Here is a 20,331-nt window from a genome sequence, read left to right on the forward strand (position 1 = left end):
TCCCTGACTATGCTTCTGCTACCACGTAACTTCCAGTTATCGACGCAGCTTGCTTGACCACGGATTTGCTCCTTGGGTATCTGAGTGTATTTCCTGGATTACCCCCTGCTCATCTGCGACTCCATTCTTTCCCGCTGTCTTGGACTTCACTCTAAGGTTAGTGTCTGGGTCCTTCTGGATCCTCCTACTTGGGGTTCGCTGGCTGTGTGTTGCTCTTTGGGCAGTTGCACATCCCCAAATCCACCATCAGGAGCTCTGGTGATAAACTCCGGGGCCTGGTTCTGCCAGGTTAGGAAAGCATAGCACACCCAGGATTGTTTTTGCCTCAGCGCTTGGGGATTCTAGTTGCCCAGGACTTAGAGTTATTTGTTGCATCAGGTTCCTAACAGTATGTAGTGCATGTATGTACATTACAAACTGGAAAATATTGTGGATGTACTATCCCACAATCACACAACACATGGCTAGGGTTTCACCACTGGTGGTTACACCAATGTACAGGATTTGGAGGTGTCTTATCAGGAAATGAAAGTTTACCCATTCTAAAGATATATTAAGAAGTCAACAAAAATGGTGGACATTCATTTTAAGCATTTAGAATTTTCCTCTAATTGTAGATCTGAAATGAACAAATTCAGTTTTCAACATGTTTTTCTCGTTTTTACAACCTTACTCTGGTACCTAACCAGCATTCCTGAAGAACCAATAAGATATATGTCAAACAGGTAGGACGTTCCTTGTTCTAAGCCGCCGATTGTTTCTGTAGTCACTGCTCTCTGCACATTGAGTTCATGGAAATATTTGCACAAAACTTTCTCTGATTTTGGCCGGGATTCTGGCCCGGAGCAATTGTCAACGATGGACATTTCTCTCCAGACTTGGTCTTCTTCAAGTTTCTTCTTGTAGACACAGTACATGTTCCTTTCTTGGGTACCAAGCCAGGCGATGGTTATTGAGTTACATGTTCTCAGTTTGTTGAAAGACTTGATTTTTAGACTATTTGGAAAAAAAGGGAATACAGATTTGTGCATGTGGGATGACGCTTGAATCATTGCAGATGTATTTGCCCCTGGTTCTGCTGGTTTAAAAACAGCCAAGTATTTATCCATGAATTTCCCTTTAAGAGTAATATGTCTTAAGCCGTGAATAGTTTCTGAAACCAATAATTTGCCTTTTTTTGATATCAGAGCTCGCAGTTGTCCTCGGCATACTTGTATGGTAAAGTGAACCTTTTTATGTAGTGCCTCATATTGAAAGCTATATGCTTTTGGTCTTTTACCATCAAATTTAATTTGCACGATTTTGCCATCCTTTAGGGGTATGTCTTTAGGTTTAGGTTCCAACCATGTTCTTGCAAAGGTGCCAGTATAGGCAGCACTGGCATTCGTTAAGAGGTTAACCACAAATACATCAAAGTAATATTGGGTGTTTGAACTCAAATTTGACACTGTGTAGGTATTTTTGTTGCCGATGCATATCTGTCTAACCTCTATATTGCTGGTTTTGTGGATGATATGTAGATCGCTGTTCGAAAGAAGCATAACGCGTTGATTTTCATCAAGATACTTTGAGATCGGAAAACTTGATAATTTCGGCCATTTCCTGCCGGCAGACCGAACAGCGGTATCAGCGGCACACATACTTTTATAATTATGCTTTTCATTTACTAGAATACAATATTCTGTGTGGTCTTTCTCCTTCATTGCTGATGGACTTGGCTTCCAGACCAATGAAACAGAGTTATGGTTGACTGCTGTGACATCAATCCGAGGATCTCCTGGAAGTTCTGGGAAAAGATTTCCGTGCGCTAAGTCGGTTGTGAGGTATACTGAGATGTGAGTGTCTCTCTCAGTTGATAAGAATTCAAGGACAAAGAGTGAAGAATATGAAAAAGTCCCAATGTAGTTTTCTACAGAATTTCCTTTGTAGTGGAAAAGTGTAGACACGGTCTTGTAGTAGGACTGGGACTTGAAGTTATCAAAGGGTCGATATTTTGCTGAAAAATATTAACATAAGAATTAGAAAAGGTTATTAATCTGCAAAACTGACAAAAAAAAAAAAAAATTATCTATAGTTACTTAAAGGGATTCTACCATTAAAATCAATTTTTTTTCTTGGTGACACGTAGGAATAGCCTTAAGAAAGGCCATTCTTCTATCTTTAGATATCTTCTCCGTGATGCCCTTCTGTAGAAATCCTGGGCAGGCTCCAGCGCTCAAAAAGCACTGGGGGTGTCCCCAATGCTACGAGAGAACTCTTCAGTGCCACCTCAATCTTCTTCAGAAACGGCCTCTTCACGCATCTTCTTCTGGTGCGAGTGGTCAAACTTCTAGGCTTCGGTCCTAGGGCAGAGCCAACTGCACGTGCCCACAGGCCACAAGAAAATAGCCACTTACTTACTGTGTAAGCGGACATTTTTCTTGTGGCCGCGGGCATGCGCAGTCGGCTCTGTCCGAGGCCTAGAAGTTTGACCACCTGTGCCGGAAGAAGATGCGTGAAGAGGCCGTTCCTGAAGAAGATGGAGGTGGTGCTGGAGAGTTCTCTCTCAGCATTGGGGACGCCCCCAGTGCTGTTTGAGCGCTGGGGCCTTCCCCCAGTGCTGCAAGAGAACTCATTTGCATACCAACGAAAACCAGGATTTTTACCGAACGGTGACACAGAGAAGACATCTAAAGGTAGGAGAACAATAGCCTTTGTTAAGGCTATTCCTATGCGTCAACGAGAAAAATTTGATTGTAATGGTAGAATCCCTTTAAGTCATGCTCAATTTTTGACCATATTCTTGGAATCCACTGGATGAGCAGTGGTGCAACAATTCAGGATACAATAGGTAAGTTATGAATATTTATTATTATATGTCATTTTGCTACTTGGAAAAATTTTGATTGAACTTGGAAAATATCTTTATATTTTTTAAACAATGCATACGAGTTCATAGCAACATCTCCACTGTTTGTCTTCATTTATGGTTTGCATCTATAGTCTAACCCAAAGAAAATAGAATACTGTGAAAACATGATCTTGAAAAAAAAATGCCATAATAGTGCAACATCTACCTAAAACCACTACCGTGTACACTATATCCCACGTATTACAAGGTTACATAAGCACATTGTTACCTGCTGCTTTACCATGGAATGCATGTGATGCTTTGTAATGTAAAATGCTCCATTCAATTGGAACATCGCAGGGCGTCACAGTCACTGAGAAATGAGGGCTAGAGTTTTCTCCCAGTGTAAAATAGTACCTGAAAAAAACATAGACCATTAATGAGACATCTCTATAGAAAATATAGTATACAAGAGTATTACATAAACCCCCTCCACAGTCACAATACACAGTATTGTAATAGTATTCCATAGGTTCATCCTCCATCTATACCATTGCTTCGTAACCTATTCAAATGAAATACTCTCTAGAGAAAAAGTCCTAACCCCATAAGTAGTAAAATCTTATAAATGACATATGTAATGGCATAGTTATGCAATGACCCTCAAAGTGCCCCCATGTGTAAAATAATGGCCTCTATCTTCATGTCAAACATAATGGCCCCAACAGCGCCCCCTACATGAAACATAATGACCACCACAGTGCCACCATATACAACATAATGGCGCCCACAGTGTCCTCCCATGTAACATAATGGCTCTCAGGGCAGGTTCACATATGCGCCCATACACGCTTTATGCAATCCTGCTGGGTTTCCGTCTTCTGCCCCAAGAAACTGTACAGTTTTGTACCTGTCCGCGGCGAAACCATTTTTTTTTCACCGGACACAAAGTCTTGCATGTCCAATTTTGTGTTCGGTTAAAAAAAACGGTTTCACCGCAGACAGGAACAAAATGCTCACGGGTCCTCACTTTTCAAATCCATTCACTTGAATGGGTTTGAAAACAGACTGCCGGGTTTCCATCTCCTGTCCAGTTTCTCAGCAGACAGAAACCCAGCAGGATTGCTTAAAGGACGCACAGGCGCAGATGTGAACCTGCCCTCACATGAAACATAATGGCACCCACAGTTCCCCATGTGTAATATAATGGCACCCACTGTGCCCCCATCTGCAACATATTTGATCCCACAGTGCTCCCAGTTGTACTCTAACGGCCCTCTCGGTGCCTTCACGTGTATCATAAAGGCCCCCATAATACCCCCGCACCCAGAGATTTCTATATTACATGCTGCACTGAATGTAGGTCTTCCCTTCTTAAGACAGACACCCATGCATGGTCTTAATTTAAAAGTGCAAAGAGCACTTCCATCCGTACAAGCTGAGAACCACAGAATATTTGCATATCCAATATCTATTCAGTTTATATTGCCTTAATAAATTTTGCATATAATTCATAAAAGTGTGTCAGGGTCTGGGGTTGCTAGGTGGGGTGGTATAGACACACAAGTCCAGTTTCTTTAGTCCAAAACAAAAGTATAGTTTATATTCACTCAAAAAAGTAGTGCAGCAACAAAAGGAAATAATACAAAAATAAATACCTGCCCGGCTAGGCTCTAACTAAACATAGAATAGGTTACCTCACCTAGAATAACAGAAATCAAAAGCCAGTAGAATAATTCAGGAGACAGCTCCAAAAATATGACCTCTCTGTAGGGAGGAGCAACTTCTTAAGCCTCCTTGATGAGCAGACTCTCAACAGCTGAGTCGCTGCCGAAACATCCTCAAAGTATGGACTGGAGGGGGGTGGAATGACAGGTCCCACTACCAACCTACCTGCCATTCCTAAAAATCCAGCCCAATACTGAGTATTTACCAAAATGCTCAGCAGACGAAAGTTGTCTGCTGAGAACAAACATTCCTTCTGGAGTTTTCTCATCCCACCCACCTTAGTAGTCTGGGTGACATGTACACCCCCTCCATTACCTGACCAGCCATCGGCTTACAAGTGTAATAGGCTATTTGCAAAATAAACTCATAAGAAAAGGCAGACTGTAGGGGATTGGCCCCAGTGTAGACCTTCGGCTCAAATTATAATCTCAAACCCATTATAATCCTCTCAAATGCCATGAGTATTCCTTGCACAGTGACATCACTGTGTGTATTGTTCTTATATTATAATACTGTGCTTATTATTCCTGTGCTGTGACATTGCTGTGCATTATTTTTTTGTTATAATACTGTGTTCATTCTAGTTTTTATCAGACCTGCGTATGTTATCCTTGAATTATAATACTGTGAGTATTTTTACTGTCATTCTAAACCAAAGTTTATACACTGTATACATGGCTGAAGTCATAAGGTACCTGATTTTACTTTAAAGGCATACAAGTGAAAAGTATGATATGATGGATGTGAGATTTCATTACATATCATGAAAAGCCATCTGGTAGGAAAGACATGTGGCAGCATTTACAGGTATTGTATATGAAACGATATATATCCAACTTCTAAAGTAACAGGAGCCTTTACCTTGATGTCTAGTACTAAAACGTTTTCCATCTATATAATAATGTAATATTATATAATAACCTCATCATTCTAATAAAGTAAGAATTTATAGATTTCTATATGAAACACGTTTGCTGTAAAGGAGCAGAGCTAGGATCGGTTGTAGATCAGCCTAAAGACTGTAGAATTGCAGAAATGAATGCGCACTTTAGACCAACGCCACATGCCATAACGTAGATGCCCGTGTGGACTTCTAAATGCCATAGTTATTAATTTATACAGATTGCAGGTTACAGTAAAGTAACGGTTCATAATTACAATGAAGTATGTCATAGATAGGAGAGTAGAATCCCTATGAGATAAAGGCCAATTACCCCGTATTATGGAAACATTTTCTTCCCAAAGCCATATATGGCAACTAGCATACATCTTAGGAACAAGATGGCAAGGGGGAGGAGCGGGGGCGCACGGCGGATTATAATCAACAGCAATTGGCTAAATATAAGCGGCTCAATGCCAACGCCAACCCGCAGACGAAGTCGCTGGTACATGCTAGTATAATATAAATAAAATGGTCATGATTAGAGATGAGTGAGTATTATTCGAAAAGGCCGTTTCGAATAGCACACACCCATAGGAATGAAAGGAAGCAGCCGGAACGCAGACTTTGCCGGCGGCCGGCCGGCCGCTTAACCCCCTGCGTGCCGGCTATGGCCATTCATTCCTATGGGTGCGTGCTATTTGGCGTTTCGAATAGTACTCGCTCATCTCTAGTCATGATTGTCTACTTTTTGAACAGAAGACATGCATGCAGGACTTTTTCTTCTATCATAAAAGTAATAAATATGAAGAAAGATCGATCCATCATGTTATTTAACATGAGTGTGAATGCAAGCAAACACTAGACGGAGGTTAATTCAATGTTTAATGTCCGTTGTTCTCATCCTATGATGGATGAGACTAAAGGACATTAATATAAGTATTGTGAACATACCCTTACAGGTCTTGATGTTGAAAGTTCTCTAGCTGTCCCTTTCTTAGACCAGATAACCCCACATTTGACAACCTGACTTTAAAATCCACCAATAATTACCCTTGTTCCTATCCTTTGTACATGCTATAGTTTAGATATGTCCGTCTTATATAGAAGTGTCCAATGTTGTACACAATACTCCATGTGTGATCCGACTAGTGATTTGTGTAAAGGAAAAAATTATGTTTCACTTTCCTACAGGAAACCACTAGGTCTCTGCAGCTAAGTAGTCTCTATTAGCAAGAGTCTACATGTGGACGCACCAAAGACACTGATTTGTGGAAACTGTGGATAAATTATAGTCACATGGGTAGAGGTCAGGGCATGCAGAGTACTATCACAATGGGAGACAGGCAGAGGTTAGAATGGCAGCAAATTAGACACAGTCAATTGCACAGAGTAGTGGCACTACCGTCCCTTTAAACAAAGCCTACCACCTCCCCTAAGCATCTTCTCAGCACTATATGACAAAGTCTTGCTGGGGGGAGTACCAACCAGGGATAGGAATAGACTTGGCAGGCTGGTTAGAAGGGCCAGCTCTGTCCTGGGAAGCCCCCTGGATCCAGTACAGGTGGTGGTGACAGAAGGATACTGTCCGTGGTGAGCTCAATGCTGAAGAACAACTCCCATCCTGTGTATGAGGCTGTGATAGCACTGGGTAGTACTGTCAGGGACCGACTGCTTCACCGCAAGTGTGAGAAGGAGCGCTATCGGAGATCCTTCCTCCCAACCGCCGTCAGGCTGTATAATCAACATCAGGCTAAATGGAGATCACTCTGCACAGAGAACTAATTGATCCTGAAGTTGTGATATCCCTCCTACTATTTTTTTCCTTTAGCTTTTATCTGATATTTTTTGTCCATTGTATTCTTGCATTATTATTGTATTATCTATGTTGCTGTAACACACTGAATTTCCCCATGATGGGACTATTAAAGGATTATCTTATTTTATATGAAACAAAGGTATGTTGTTTATCACTGTAATGTGTTCTGTAACTTGGTGGTGGACATTGACTAAGCTTTTGGGAGGTGCTAGATTCGCTTTAAGAAGCTGAAAGCATAGCCAGCAGAGGAGAGAGAACTGATGAGAGCAGATGGGGTTTACACATGGATACTATACATAGAGGGGAGAAGAAGAGCACCTCAAATGGGAATGCTATAAACTGGGAAAGTGAGCAAAGAGTTAAAGTAACCACATTAGACATGGGACTAAAAATTAAAGGGGTTTTCTCATATTCCTCTCTCACTAGTTTGCCTGCTTTCTCTTCTTCTCACTGCCTTTACCATGAAAGATTTATCTTTACTAGATACCTAATAGAAATGCAGATCGAATAAGATGCACAGTAAATGCATATTACATTATACAGATTTGGAGAGAAAAAAAACAAACTTACATGTTGCAGTCTCACTTGTAGTAAACTCAATGCTATCTTTGTGTTTGCATAGACAGATAACATAGCTATTTGAGCATTTATCAGCAAACTGCAATTATCTGACCTGATTGTCCTGCTGGCAGTGATGTACATAATAGGAGAGAACTCAGCTCCCCCAGAGAACAGTGACTAATCCTCCCTGACCTGTTGTACAGGACAGGGTACAAGGAAATGCTGTGTATGCAATGGGAAGAATAATTTCACATAGAGCAGGCAAACAAAGCAGTTTTTCCAAAACAATGTACTGTATATAGGAAGATTCTTGAATTAGCATAAGCTAGAAGTATAGATGGGATCCTTGAGATTGAATACTACACAGAGAGGTGAAAACTGCCGACAGGGTGATCTTCTGAGCAGTCACTCATTTTACACCATTCTGAGCCATGCAACTGGTTAGACAACCTCTTTCAGCTCATTTATTCACATTTAGCACCTGAATATTTAGCAGATGGAAATCATCTTAATCTCAAACAGTTTATGAATGAAAATTACAATACTGGAAAGTCTGAATGAGGCTACAATATGAAGTACTAAAGCAATGACGTCACTGAATTGTATGCTGCTATATAAAAACTAAATATATGCAGATGTAGTTCAATGGTTAACTGGCTGTAAAGCATAAATTGCTGAAAGCATTGCTGGAGACTGGCACAGATCCCAGAGTTTGCTTCTTCTAGTGGACTTGGGATAACTTCCTCAACTTTCCGAAATAAAAAAGGAGAGAAAGTGTTTAAACACCATTGTAAACATCTTACCCTGGTATGGCTTGGCTGAGCATACATGTGTTCGTGTGAGGAGAGGGAGTCAGCCACTGCCAGACTAGTCTGGCTTATCTACCATGAGAACATAATGACTGTATACATTGAAATCCAACTGCCCAACCCATCTCTCTCACAACATCTGGCACTAGCTGGAGTGTCTGGAGTCCCATACATATAGGATGGTCAGTGCCTCCAAAATTGATAGGTCTGGCCAACATTTATCTAATATGTCCGACCTATGTAACCAGCATTTATATCATAGAACAAAGAGTTTTATGGAGAAATAGGAGCACTATGGAGCTGGAAGTACTCTGAGTTTTATGGGGTTTCTGTAAGTGCTGTTTTGTAAGATAAGATAAGATAAAATAAAATATTCCTTTAATAGTCCCACCATGTGGAAATTTCAGTATGTCACAGCAGCATAGTAATACAGATACAGGATAATAAACAGAACTATATTACAGAAGGAAACACAAATAAGCTGAGAAAAATACTAGGAGTCCATAGCAGCTAGGAAGTAAAGAAATAAAGAAGACATTAGGATCATTTAGTTCTCTGTACGGAGTGATCTTCGTTTAACCTAATATGGATTATGCAGTCTGACAGCAGTTGGGAGGAAGGACCTCCGATAGTGCTCCGTCTCATATTTGGGGTGAAGCAGTGCCATCAAGGTCTCATACATGGGGTGGGATTTGTTCTCCTGCATGGAACTCACCACGGACAGTGTCCTTCTGTCACCCACCACCTTTACTGGGTCCAGGGGACTCCCCAGCACAGAGCTGGCCCTTCTGATCAGCCTGTCAAGTCTATTTCTGTCCCTGGTTGATATGCTACTCCCCCAGCAGGCCACAAAGAAAAAGATGGCTGAAGCAACCACAGAGTTGAAAAAGGCCCTAAGAAGTGGCCCCTGGACTCCAAAGGCCTTCAGACTTCTGAGCAGGTAGAGCCTGCTGTGCCCTTTTCTGTGCAGCACATCCAGGTGATCGGCCCAGTCCAGTTTATTGTTGAGGAGCACACCCAGGTACTTATAGGTCTTGACTACCTCGATGCATGACCCTTGGATCTCCACCGGGATCGGAGCGCTTCTGTTTACTAAAGTCCACCACCATCTCCTTGGTCTTCCCAGCATTAATGCTGAGGTGGTTCCCCTGGCATCATTGCAGAGTCATCGGAGTACTTCTGTAAGTAACAGCTAGATGAGTTGTGCCTAAAGTCAGCAGTGTACAGTGTGAAGAGAAATGGGGCAAGACTGTACCTTGTGGTACCCCCGTACTACAGATCACAGCTATATTTTGCCCTAGGTGAGAATACCTACTTAATACAATATCCAAATGGAGCAAGCTACAAGGTTTTTTAGGCGTTATGCACAGAAAAATACTGTACAGGACTAAAGACTATTATAGATCCTGTATTACAGAAGAGGACACTACAGAACAATAAACACCATGGACCACTACTACTAACTTATATAATACTTCCATTAAAATGATTTTTTAAAATATTTTGTTATCATCATGGTAAATGCTAGAGATGAGCGAGTAGTACTCGATCGAGTAGGTATTCGATCAAATACTACGGTATTCGAAATACTTGTACTCGACTGAGTACCACTCGCTGTTCGAATGTAAAAGTTCGATGCAGAACCAGCATTTATTGGCCGAATGCTATAAAGTCGGCCAATCAACGCTGGTTCTTCTTTTACCTTTAGAAGTCTTCTCCGTGCAGCTTCCCCACGGCGTCTTCCGGCTCTGAATTCACTCTGCCAGGCATCGGGCCTGGGCAGAGCCGACTGCGCTTGTCTGCTTGTAGTGCGGGCATGCGCAGTCGGCTCTGCCCAGGCCCGATGCCTGGCAGAGTGAATTCAGAGCCGGAAGATGCTGCGGGGACGCTGCAAGGAGAAGACTGCTCGGAGGATCCAGCCCGACCCTCACTCGTGGACTTGGTAAGTATAATTTGATCGAATGTTGCCTACCCCTGAAACGAGCATTTTCCCCCCATAGACTATAACGGGGTTCGATATTTGATTCGAGTAGTCGAATATTGAGGGGCTACTCGAAACGAATATCGAACCTCGAACATTTTACTGTTCGCTCATCTCTAGTAAATGCCTATTTTTTCTACACCACCTTTTTGGCATCATCTTATTTTACCCATTTTCTGCATTTAGACTAAAGTGTTTTGACAATCCTTACAAACCGGGTATCCATTCCACTGAATGGAAATCTAGAACAAAGAGCAGCTTTAGTTTCCACACTCCTAAAGTAACCATGACAGGGATAAAAAAAAATAAATCACATTGTAAGAAATACAATATAGGAAAAGAGACCAAGCAACCCCAGAAGAAGCTGGTACTGACGGATCTGTAATAAAAACACTTTCAAGGGTAAGGACACGGTGGGGAATATTTACTTTGTTAATCCAGAACATTTTCTAGTCTATATATACGGACAAGTTCCGTCAGATGCTGTTTCTAATATCGTGGAAAGTCTTCTTCGTTGACAATGTCCATACATTTCTCAAAGCTCTTTCAACAATGTCAACCTCACATGAGACCCACTTGTGATAAATGGAGGCAGCATCAAACAATGGATGTATCTTGGATATCCAGGGGTCTGTTTTTTCTCTCAAGCTGAATTTCGCATGAATTGGTTCCATATTTAGTGGAAAGTTTATGTCCCCGTTAATATGATACACTGATAAATGAGACATAAGAAGGGCCAGGTTCATTGTTTTGGGGGGGAATAACACAATGCCAAGACGACTAACACAAAACAGCTACAGAAAAATCTTCTTTCTTAAAAATATTATAAGAGTTTTTGGAAAAAAAAAAATCAATCCATAGAGCTAATATTCTTACCTAAGTCTCTAAATTTGGAGAACACAATGTCAACTCTATTACAGTGGTAAAACAAGACTTTATAACATCTGAAACTTATCAATTATAACTCGGTCTGATGGCTAAGATGTTCTGCTTTTCGTTAAAATGCTAATGGATATGGCAAGGAGAGGGTTAAGGGGGGCAATGGATCTGTCAAGTCTCAAAGGTAGAGTACAGTAAGAGCTAAAAACAGAGGCGACACAACAAAGAGAAGGCGGAAGACTGGAATGATGTGTGTAGTGTTACAGAAAAATTAGCTGTAGAGGTATAATGCCATTAATAGAACCATGTGATACTCTGTAAGCCCCCGGACCCAAATAGGGTGTATTGTTACAGTACACAAATATCCATACACGCAGTTAGTACCTTGGTATACTGTGTGTACAACACATTGGCCAGATAACACTTGCCACTATAACAGTGCCAACCACCATGCCCTGTATAAAAATATCATATAAAAATACTAGCATATAGAGGAGTAAATGCTACACATAATAAAGGAATAATAGCTCCACATATAATGTACTCTAAATAGTACTGCTACAGAAATGCATACTAGGCTGGCCCTGTCATTTCTAAATCTGTCTTATGCCCAGTTCACACTAGCTTATGTGTTCCGTCCGGAAGGAGTCCGCATGAGGACCCCCCGGATGGAATACAAGCCCAACTGCAAGCGCTGTGCAGTTAAAGTGCACGGACGCCATAGACTGTAATGGGGTCCATGTGCTTGCCGCGCACTGCCCACAAGAATCATTCGGCAAGCACACGGACTTCATTATAGTCTATGAGGTCCGTGCGCTTTAACTGTACAGTGCTTGCAGTTGCGCTTGTATTCCATCTGGAAGTCCTCATGCGGACTCCTTCCGGACGGAACACATGAGCTAGTGTGAACAGACCCTAAGGCTTCATGTAGCAAGCCACAGCCAAAAGCGCTGTGGAAAATACGGATCATGTCCACACAGTTTACCTCTGTGGACTTCCAGTCCTTATTGTACCTATACCGAAAATACCAGCATTTCCGTAGGTATAATTGAAATGCTGTGATTTACAAAAATTGCAAATGTTTTTGAAATTGCTAAATTTTGCAATGTGGGGATGGGATTAGCCAGAATCCCATCCACTTTGCAGGTATTGTAAAAAGCTGCATCCAAATTATAGCATTTTCACAACAAGGGGTCCCGGCCTAATACACTCGTACACTAGTGAAAGGGATTTACCCCCAGCAGATGAAACATTTTTCCATCTATGTGCATGTGTAGCTAGAATTTTTTTTTTTTTTTTTTTTTTTTTTTTTAATGTAGATTGTGAGCCCCACATAGGGCTCACAATGTACATTTTTCCCTATCAGTATGTCTTTTTGAAATATGGGATGGAAATCCATGCAAACACGGGGAGAACATACAAACTCCTTGCAGATGATTTTATGCCCTTGGCGGGATTTTAACACCAGGACTCCAGCGCTGCAAGGCTGCAGTGCTAACCACTGAGCCACCGTGTGGCCCCTGTAGCTAGAAATTTTTCATTACATCAAGGCCGGGTTCAGGGTATTATGGAGCGAAACTTAAAATAAAATTGGGCAAATTTTTTTCTGAAACCATGTATTGAAATGACAGCTGAGCTAAACACAAGGTCCTCTTACCTCTTTGTGATATCCTTCAGCAGGTAGATTGTGGTTTCTCTGCCATCTGGTAGAACAAGCGAATGATAAGGATTGAAATAAAGCTTTCGATAATCATCAGATGGTGGAAAGTTGGAATGAGACATGCATCCAGCCAGAAGAACAGCGAGGTGAACACCCCAAACGAACTTGTATGCTTCTATACCTATTGGAAATTAGATTTAGTAAGACGATTCAAGATTATCTGGTTAAAATTAGAAAAAAATGTGGAAAAAAAAAAATCATTTGTACTAAAAATTGTAGGTGACTGTAGTTTTCCATACAAATGGCGCTGTACAATCCTGATGTATCCCGATTCGTTTGGTATATGGTTGACCTTTAATATCTGTAGGCTCTCATTTCTTGGGAGATTTTCCTGGCATATATATAGTAAGATTATATTGTGTCCTATGCTAAATACTTTTTAAAGGAGAAATCCAAGAGGATCTAAATATTGTTTGAGCGAGTAGTATTTGATCGAATACCTAGCTGGCATAGGAATGCGTGTAATTGGCCGAACACCAAGGGGTTAAACGCTTTGAATATTCAGTGCATTTAACCCCTTGGTGTTCGGCCGCTTACACGCATTCCTATGGCAGTGAGGTATATCATCGAATACTTTGTAGCAGTCACCTTATTTACATAACAGACAGGATTACAATAGAAGATAACACTTCTATACAGATGACACCTCTGACCAATAACTGCATCCACTACTGACACTACTATCCTGATGAAGGGACCTTTATAGTAGTCCCGAAAGCTCGATATGTCATCAAAAAACTTTTTAAGTTAGCCATTAAAAAAGGTATCAACTACTGAGGACTTCTCTCAAAAACTTTCTTTCATTTCATATCCACTGGCTAACACGGTACAAGGACATATTATTTCTTCCACTACTGACAATGCATGATGTCACAGTTTCTCTACTCTGCACAGAACAAACATGTCTAAGGATCTAGATCTCAATAAGTTGGCTCCAATCTATTGCTTCCTAAAGCCATGAGACTGCTGTAAAGCATATCACTGCTGGTAACACAGTAAAGGAGAAGCTCTGGCAAGGTAGCAGCTCCCCCAATCATGTATAGACAGCCAAACTTCCCTAACTAAACCAATAGCATTAAATGCTTTGAGACATCAAGTGAAGGCATTGAGCAGTTCCCCATATCGCAGGAATAAACTTGTAAATTCTAATAAATCTCTCTCAAATTATGAGCCAGCGCAACTACCACCTTCTTTAGTCTGATCTAGAGGAGCTTAGCCAATAATTTTGGTATCAAGATTCAATATCAAAATAGATCTGTATAAATTTGATAGAGTCTCCTCAATAAGCCAAGTATAGATGGGAGGCGTGCCCTGGAGTCATGGGTGCCATTGGAAAGGATGGGCGCCAACAAAACACTTTGCATAGGCTAGTGTATTTACAAGCCAGTGTACGTGATGACAGTAAGTCTTGCTACAGCTATGGTACAGCTGAAAAATCGGGGGAAGCAATAATATAATCATAACCAAATCAGAATTTGTTGTGACCACCCTTGGAGGAGAAGTCCAGGAAGTAATGATACGACCCCCACAGAGCCACAACTTCAATAGCATCAAGTCTGTCTGGGACTAGATAGAAGGATTTGAGCAAGCTATGCCCACAGACCAGAAAAAATTCCTGCAAAATTGTGGGAAGTGTACCTAGAATTGATACTGTGTTAGTTGCCAAAAACCGGACGATTTACATCATTGACGTACATCACTGGTTCCTTACCATTGACCACTTGGGATGCGGATTGATCTCATTGGTCACATGGGGCACAGCATGAGACGGCATGACACCAGCGATGGACAACAGAGCACCAGGGACAGATGAGTTTGCTTTTTTTTGTTGCAGCTCCCCCCTGCCTCTACAAGTCCTGGACAATCCCTCTGACACATCTATTTCTAAATACAATCTTACTTTACAGCATTTGTTCCACAACTGCCTATATATTCTGCACAGAACAGTAAATACATAGATAGATATATTAAAGTCAAGTTTGACATTGAGGAGATCTGAATGCCTGTATCATCCTGGCAATGAAATGGAATATCCCCAGTTTTAACCTCATTCCTTTCTATTGATTGTGTATACATAGTAAGGATCTAAATGTATGTTCTTAAGTATCTGTTTCCAGTGTTCTCATCATTCCAGGCTTTCCATCTACAATGTCCTTTCCTACACGAGGACATATGACCTTTCCTGGATCAAGTAATCGTTAGTCTGACTCCAATACTTCCAATCCAATTTTTACAAGCAGCTCTGTTAGAAAAGGTTAACAAGACCTAGGTCAATGTAATTTACAGTCCATTGTGGTGGTGTTTCCAGGACACATGTTCCTGTTTACATTCTGTTGCATTTCATCTGTCTCTGCTCCTACGTTCCCATCTGTCAGAGATTGCATTCTCCAGGAATAGCATTGTTTGCCTGTATCGGATGTGTTTTTGTAATACAACCTTAAGACTGTAATACAATGTGTCACTTTACTGATGAAGATGAAATACCAGTCTCATAACAGAGGCAGAAGTGTAATACCCATTGATTTGGTAGTTGGTATGAATACCTAATTTTTGGAGGAAATGTCCTATTTACATTTAGGACTCCAAATAATCTATTCCTTTACATTAGAAGTCTTTCAATCTTTCATCTAACAGATCCACAGAACACCAAGAAATGTCCACACGGTTTTGGTCTCCTAAATTACTTCATCCATGTCTTATTTTCTGAGAGTGAATGGAAGATCTAGTAGTTCTCGCTATAGTCTGCCTAGGCAAGGCGCCATGCCTACAACTTTGCTCCATGCGTAGTGGCATACTTCTACTGAAGACATTTGTGAGTATATATGTCACGCACAGAACAGGACTGGAGAAATGTAATTATGGCTTCTACAGTGTTCCTAGAAGTATTACATAAGATGTCAGCCCATAGCTATTCCTCCTGACCTCCCAATGGTCAAATTGCATGTGTTTCCAGTAGAAAGAGGGGAAATCAGCGGCTGCCTCTCGTCAGTGTTGTACTAAGGTTCCTTGGCACCACCAGACAAACTGATCCTGAAGATGAACCATTTAACAATCCCTAAGAAATGGAACATAGCATCCTTCAAATGTGGGCATCTTCTGCCGGACCATTATTGTGTCTATTAGAGAATCATCTAGTATTTTGGTGACAACACTTATCTCTAAAGAATATATGGATCTGGCATATTCTAAATCAACATGCCTGGCCCTTTTTCCCCGAACATTGGGATAGAGTCATGACAACCCGATAAACATTAGCTGGTTGAACGAAATTTGTGAAGTTGGCCAACTATCATTCAATATGTAAGGTCAGTTTTACTTGAAGATCTTTGTCTCTGATTTTTTTTTTAACACACTTATACACACTGGTCTATTCATATGGAACAGGGGTAAATTTTGGGTCCTCTTAAACTCCAGGGCCTGTAAACCCTATAGTTACACCCCTGCACTACCTTAGGCAACATTGTCAATACATTTTGTGACAGCTAGTTTATTGCAGGCAATCTATACACATTCAATTCAACTTTGGAAAGTTGCGGTGCCAACACAATGGTGATGTGATGTTTTTCAAAGCAACATGATCTTAAAGGGAGTCTCTTGAACCCGTTAATAGCTACCCAGCCCTGCAGCTAGCTAGCCTAGGGTTACCTGGATGGAGCAATATTCCTTTTAATGAATCAGTGCTTCTGTTGCAGAGATATCGCTGTTTTTGTCAATATGCAACTGTGTTCTGAGGCTGTTGCCATTGTTCCAAGTAGGCATGAAGCAACACCTTCATTGCTTCATTTACCTATTGCCAAAAACTCTGATATCTTGGCAATGGAGGCACAAGAAAAAAAAAAACACTGTTTGACGCAGGTGACCCCAACATATATCTACAAGACTGGGCTGATATGTTGGATTCTATTGACAGACTCCCTTTATGCAATCTGCAGGACCCCATATAATGTAATAATTTGTATGTTTTTTTTTATGTAGATTGCCAGCCCCATAAAGGGATCACAATGTACTTTTTTTTTTTCCTATCAGCATGTCTTTGTAGAATGGGAGTAAATCCATGCAAACACAGGGAGAACATACAAACTCCTTGCAGATATTGTTCCTGGTGGGATTCAAACCCAAGACTCCAGCACTGCAAGCCCACAGTGCCAACCACTGAGCCACCGTGTTGCCCCAATTTGTATATTATTGTTATACTAGCTTTTACCCGCGACTTCGTCTGCGGTGATTTGAGAATTGGGCGGACACAGACGTGTGAAACTGTAAAAGTGTATTAAAAAGTTTGGTGGGCTAGCAAATGTGATGTGATGTGTTATATTGTGTATGTCGTGATACAGACAATGTGATGTGTTGTATTGTGTATGTCGTGATACAGACAATGTGATGTGTTGTATTGTGTCAGACAATGTGATGTGTTGTATTGTGTCAGACAATGTGATGTGTTGTATTGTGTCAGACAATGTGATGTGTTGTATTGTGTATGTAGTGATACAGACAATGTGATGTGTTGTATTGTGTAAGTATAGTGGAAAGCTATATGTAAATGTGAGTGAGTAGAGTGAGGGCTACTCCTGAGGTGACAGTAAGGAGTGTGCAGGCAGGTTGAGGCAGGAAATGCCATGTAGTGTGTGTGAGTCTATAGCTGGGGCTAGGAGTCCTGCTTTTGTGAGTCTCCTGCTAGGAAGCCATGTTGTTTAGTGGCACCAAAAGTAGCCTGTGACTCAATCCTAAGGGAAAACTATGTTTGTGGAAAATTGCACGCAAATCCGTCCAGGTGTTTTAGCGTGATTGAGGAACAAACATCCAAACTCACAAACATCCAAACACACAAACTTTCACATTTATAATATTACTAGGATTTGTGTACCTTCTACTTTCTGAAAGTTTTTTGCTTTTCTATATAAGTTTGAAGTAGGTAAGAAATGAATCTATGAGCAGATCACAGACTGGTTTGGGAGAAGGACACAAAGAAGACATTTAATGAATATAGATATTATTTAGCTACATTAAAACAATGAGACAAACGAGAAAAAAACATATAGGGCACCTTTAGGTTAAGACTACAAAGGATTAACCCTAGCAGGCACTCACGGACATATGTATCCCATACTGTAGTTGAATTATACAACCACGTGCAACTTTACCATTTCATTTTTATCCACCTACATGAAATGTTGCTGTAAAAATCCCGAGCACATGAAAGGCTTACATTATCCTTTGATGAAAAAAGTTGTTCAAATTCTACAAATCTCATAAAATCCAATCTAGCTGAGTAAAGAAAAACATTGAATCTCAGCTGAACTCACTATAGCTCACACGTTTGTACTACGTCTTGTACATTGTTACATTGTTACCTTTTAGCAGAAGGTATATATTGTACAGAGAGAACTGATGGTATACTTTCTAAACAGTGCCATTGAATAGGTTGGTGCTATTATAAGTTGTAATCACGTGTCACTGATGTAACGCCTGTACAGCAATGTGTTCATGGATATGACTAATGAAAGCAACATGAAAAATTGAAACTTTTATCACTTAGCCCACCAAAGGTAGAATGCGTCAGGTTCATATAAAGTCTACTCTATACAGTATGTAAAGGGACATCAATATCACAGCTCATATATATATATATATATATATATATATATATATATATATATATACACACATATACATACATACACACACACACACACACACGTACGTGTATATATAACTATGTAGCAATGCTAAACTCATTAGAACCTTCAGGACAGAAACATTCTGAGAATCCTTCAAAGACACAAACAATTGCTAAGTTTATCACAGAAAACACATGCATACTGATGTCACTAAGAGCTGTCCCAGATGAAAAACTCAGCTCTGCGTCATCTAACAAACTCAGTACTGCTACATCTTCTTACTGCTGACACCTCTGTACATAAACAATGCACAGCTACTTTTATGGAAATGTCAGATCCTTTGAGATCTCATCTTGCTATAAGTAGTCATCACATATACAATATCATCACATGTCATAATATTATAGGATATTGTACCTACCTCCCATTGTGGACTACCTCTCAGTCTGTGGTTTGCTCCTTGCTACATTCAGCGCTGCTCATTCTTTTAGGAGTAGGTCACATGGAACAGTCTATAAGACAGCCACCTTTTCATGATGATAGCACTTTAAGACTCCTTCAGTTTGAAAGATGTCTCTTCCTAGATATCAAGCTTTGTGCCTAGAGCATGAATGGCTTGTGAGATTCCCCTGTGGTCTAAGACTCAGTATCCCCTGTTAGTTAGCGACTCGCTTCCCTCCTCTACACTGTATTAAAGAGTTGCTTGTTGGCAGATTTGCAGATGGATAAGGGCTTGAATGAGAGACAGAGAGGGAGAGAAGGGGGAGCACCCACTTAACTCTTCTGGAGCTCTACACAATAGATATGGAGGGTACCCTGCCCCATAATATCAATAATCTGGTATTACTGTGAGTGCAGTGAGACATAGTAGATCATGTTTAATACCCTAGAGTGCTGAGATTGACCCTCCTCCCCTCCTTCACAATCTCATTAAAACATGTGATATCTAAAAAGGAATGTGTTGGCTGAATACATTTAAGTAAGTGGTTCCTGCCAGAAGAGGAGCGCAGAATATATTTACATTAAATGAAAAGCATTCCCAATGAAGTGTCCTTACAATTTATGTTGGTGGAATCCCACAGGTTAGCCCATGTCACTGCAATGAAGATGGGTTAGTCTAGCTAAAGGGTTAACGTCTTGCATTATTCTGTATATTCTATGTACCGGAGCAGTCCTTTATGTAATGTATTTAGATGCTTATAGTGTCTACTACGCTTTGATAAATTATAGGTTATTGATTTCATAAGACATACATTGTACCTGCAGGTCAGGATGCCTTTTAGTGAGCTGACATTTGAGTCATATGGTGCTTTCGCTGGCAGAGATGTGTGTTGACCTTCAGATGGAATATGGCAATGAATTATTAGATTGTAGACATAAGCATAAAGCGCCGTGAGTTAATATAATGGTGATGAGAACTTTGTTTCATTCAGTTTTATATTTATAGGCTCTTACATGCAAAGTGAAGCACAAACTTGGAGCTACCTTATCACTTTATTTAAAAAG

At 40.6% G+C, this 20,331-nt stretch overlaps 1 protein-coding gene across 1 annotated transcript; it reads right to left on the reverse strand.

Moving 5' to 3' along the window:
• Positions 1 to 395: 395 nt before the first annotated feature.
• On the reverse strand, positions 396 to 19,666 carry LOC142219034 (protein NDNF-like). The gene is made up of 4 exons (XM_075287984.1): positions 19,247 to 19,666; positions 13,145 to 13,328; positions 3,120 to 3,247; positions 396 to 1,996 (listed from the first exon to the last, which is right to left on the reverse strand). Exons 1-4 carry the CDS (start codon positions 19,251 to 19,253, stop codon positions 642 to 644), a joined length of 1,674 nt encoding a protein of 557 aa, XP_075144085.1. The 5' UTR covers positions 19,254 to 19,666; the 3' UTR covers positions 396 to 641.
• Positions 19,667 to 20,331: the final 665 nt, after the last annotated feature.

This window comes from Leptodactylus fuscus, chromosome 10 (assembly GCF_031893055.1).
Source record: "Leptodactylus fuscus isolate aLepFus1 chromosome 10, aLepFus1.hap2, whole genome shotgun sequence".
Lineage (NCBI taxonomy): Eukaryota > Metazoa > Chordata > Amphibia > Anura > Leptodactylidae > Leptodactylus > Leptodactylus fuscus.

Coding starts and splice junctions, on each gene's coding strand:
- LOC142219034 (XM_075287984.1), bottom strand. Junction 3,248..13,144: donor CTGAAGGATATCACAAAGAG/GTAAGAGGACCT, acceptor TGTTTTTTTCAG/GTACTATTTTACACTGGGAG. Junction 1,997..3,119: donor ATTCCATGGTAAAGCAGCAG/GTAACAATGTGC, acceptor AATATTTTTCAG/CAAAATATCGACCCTTTGAT.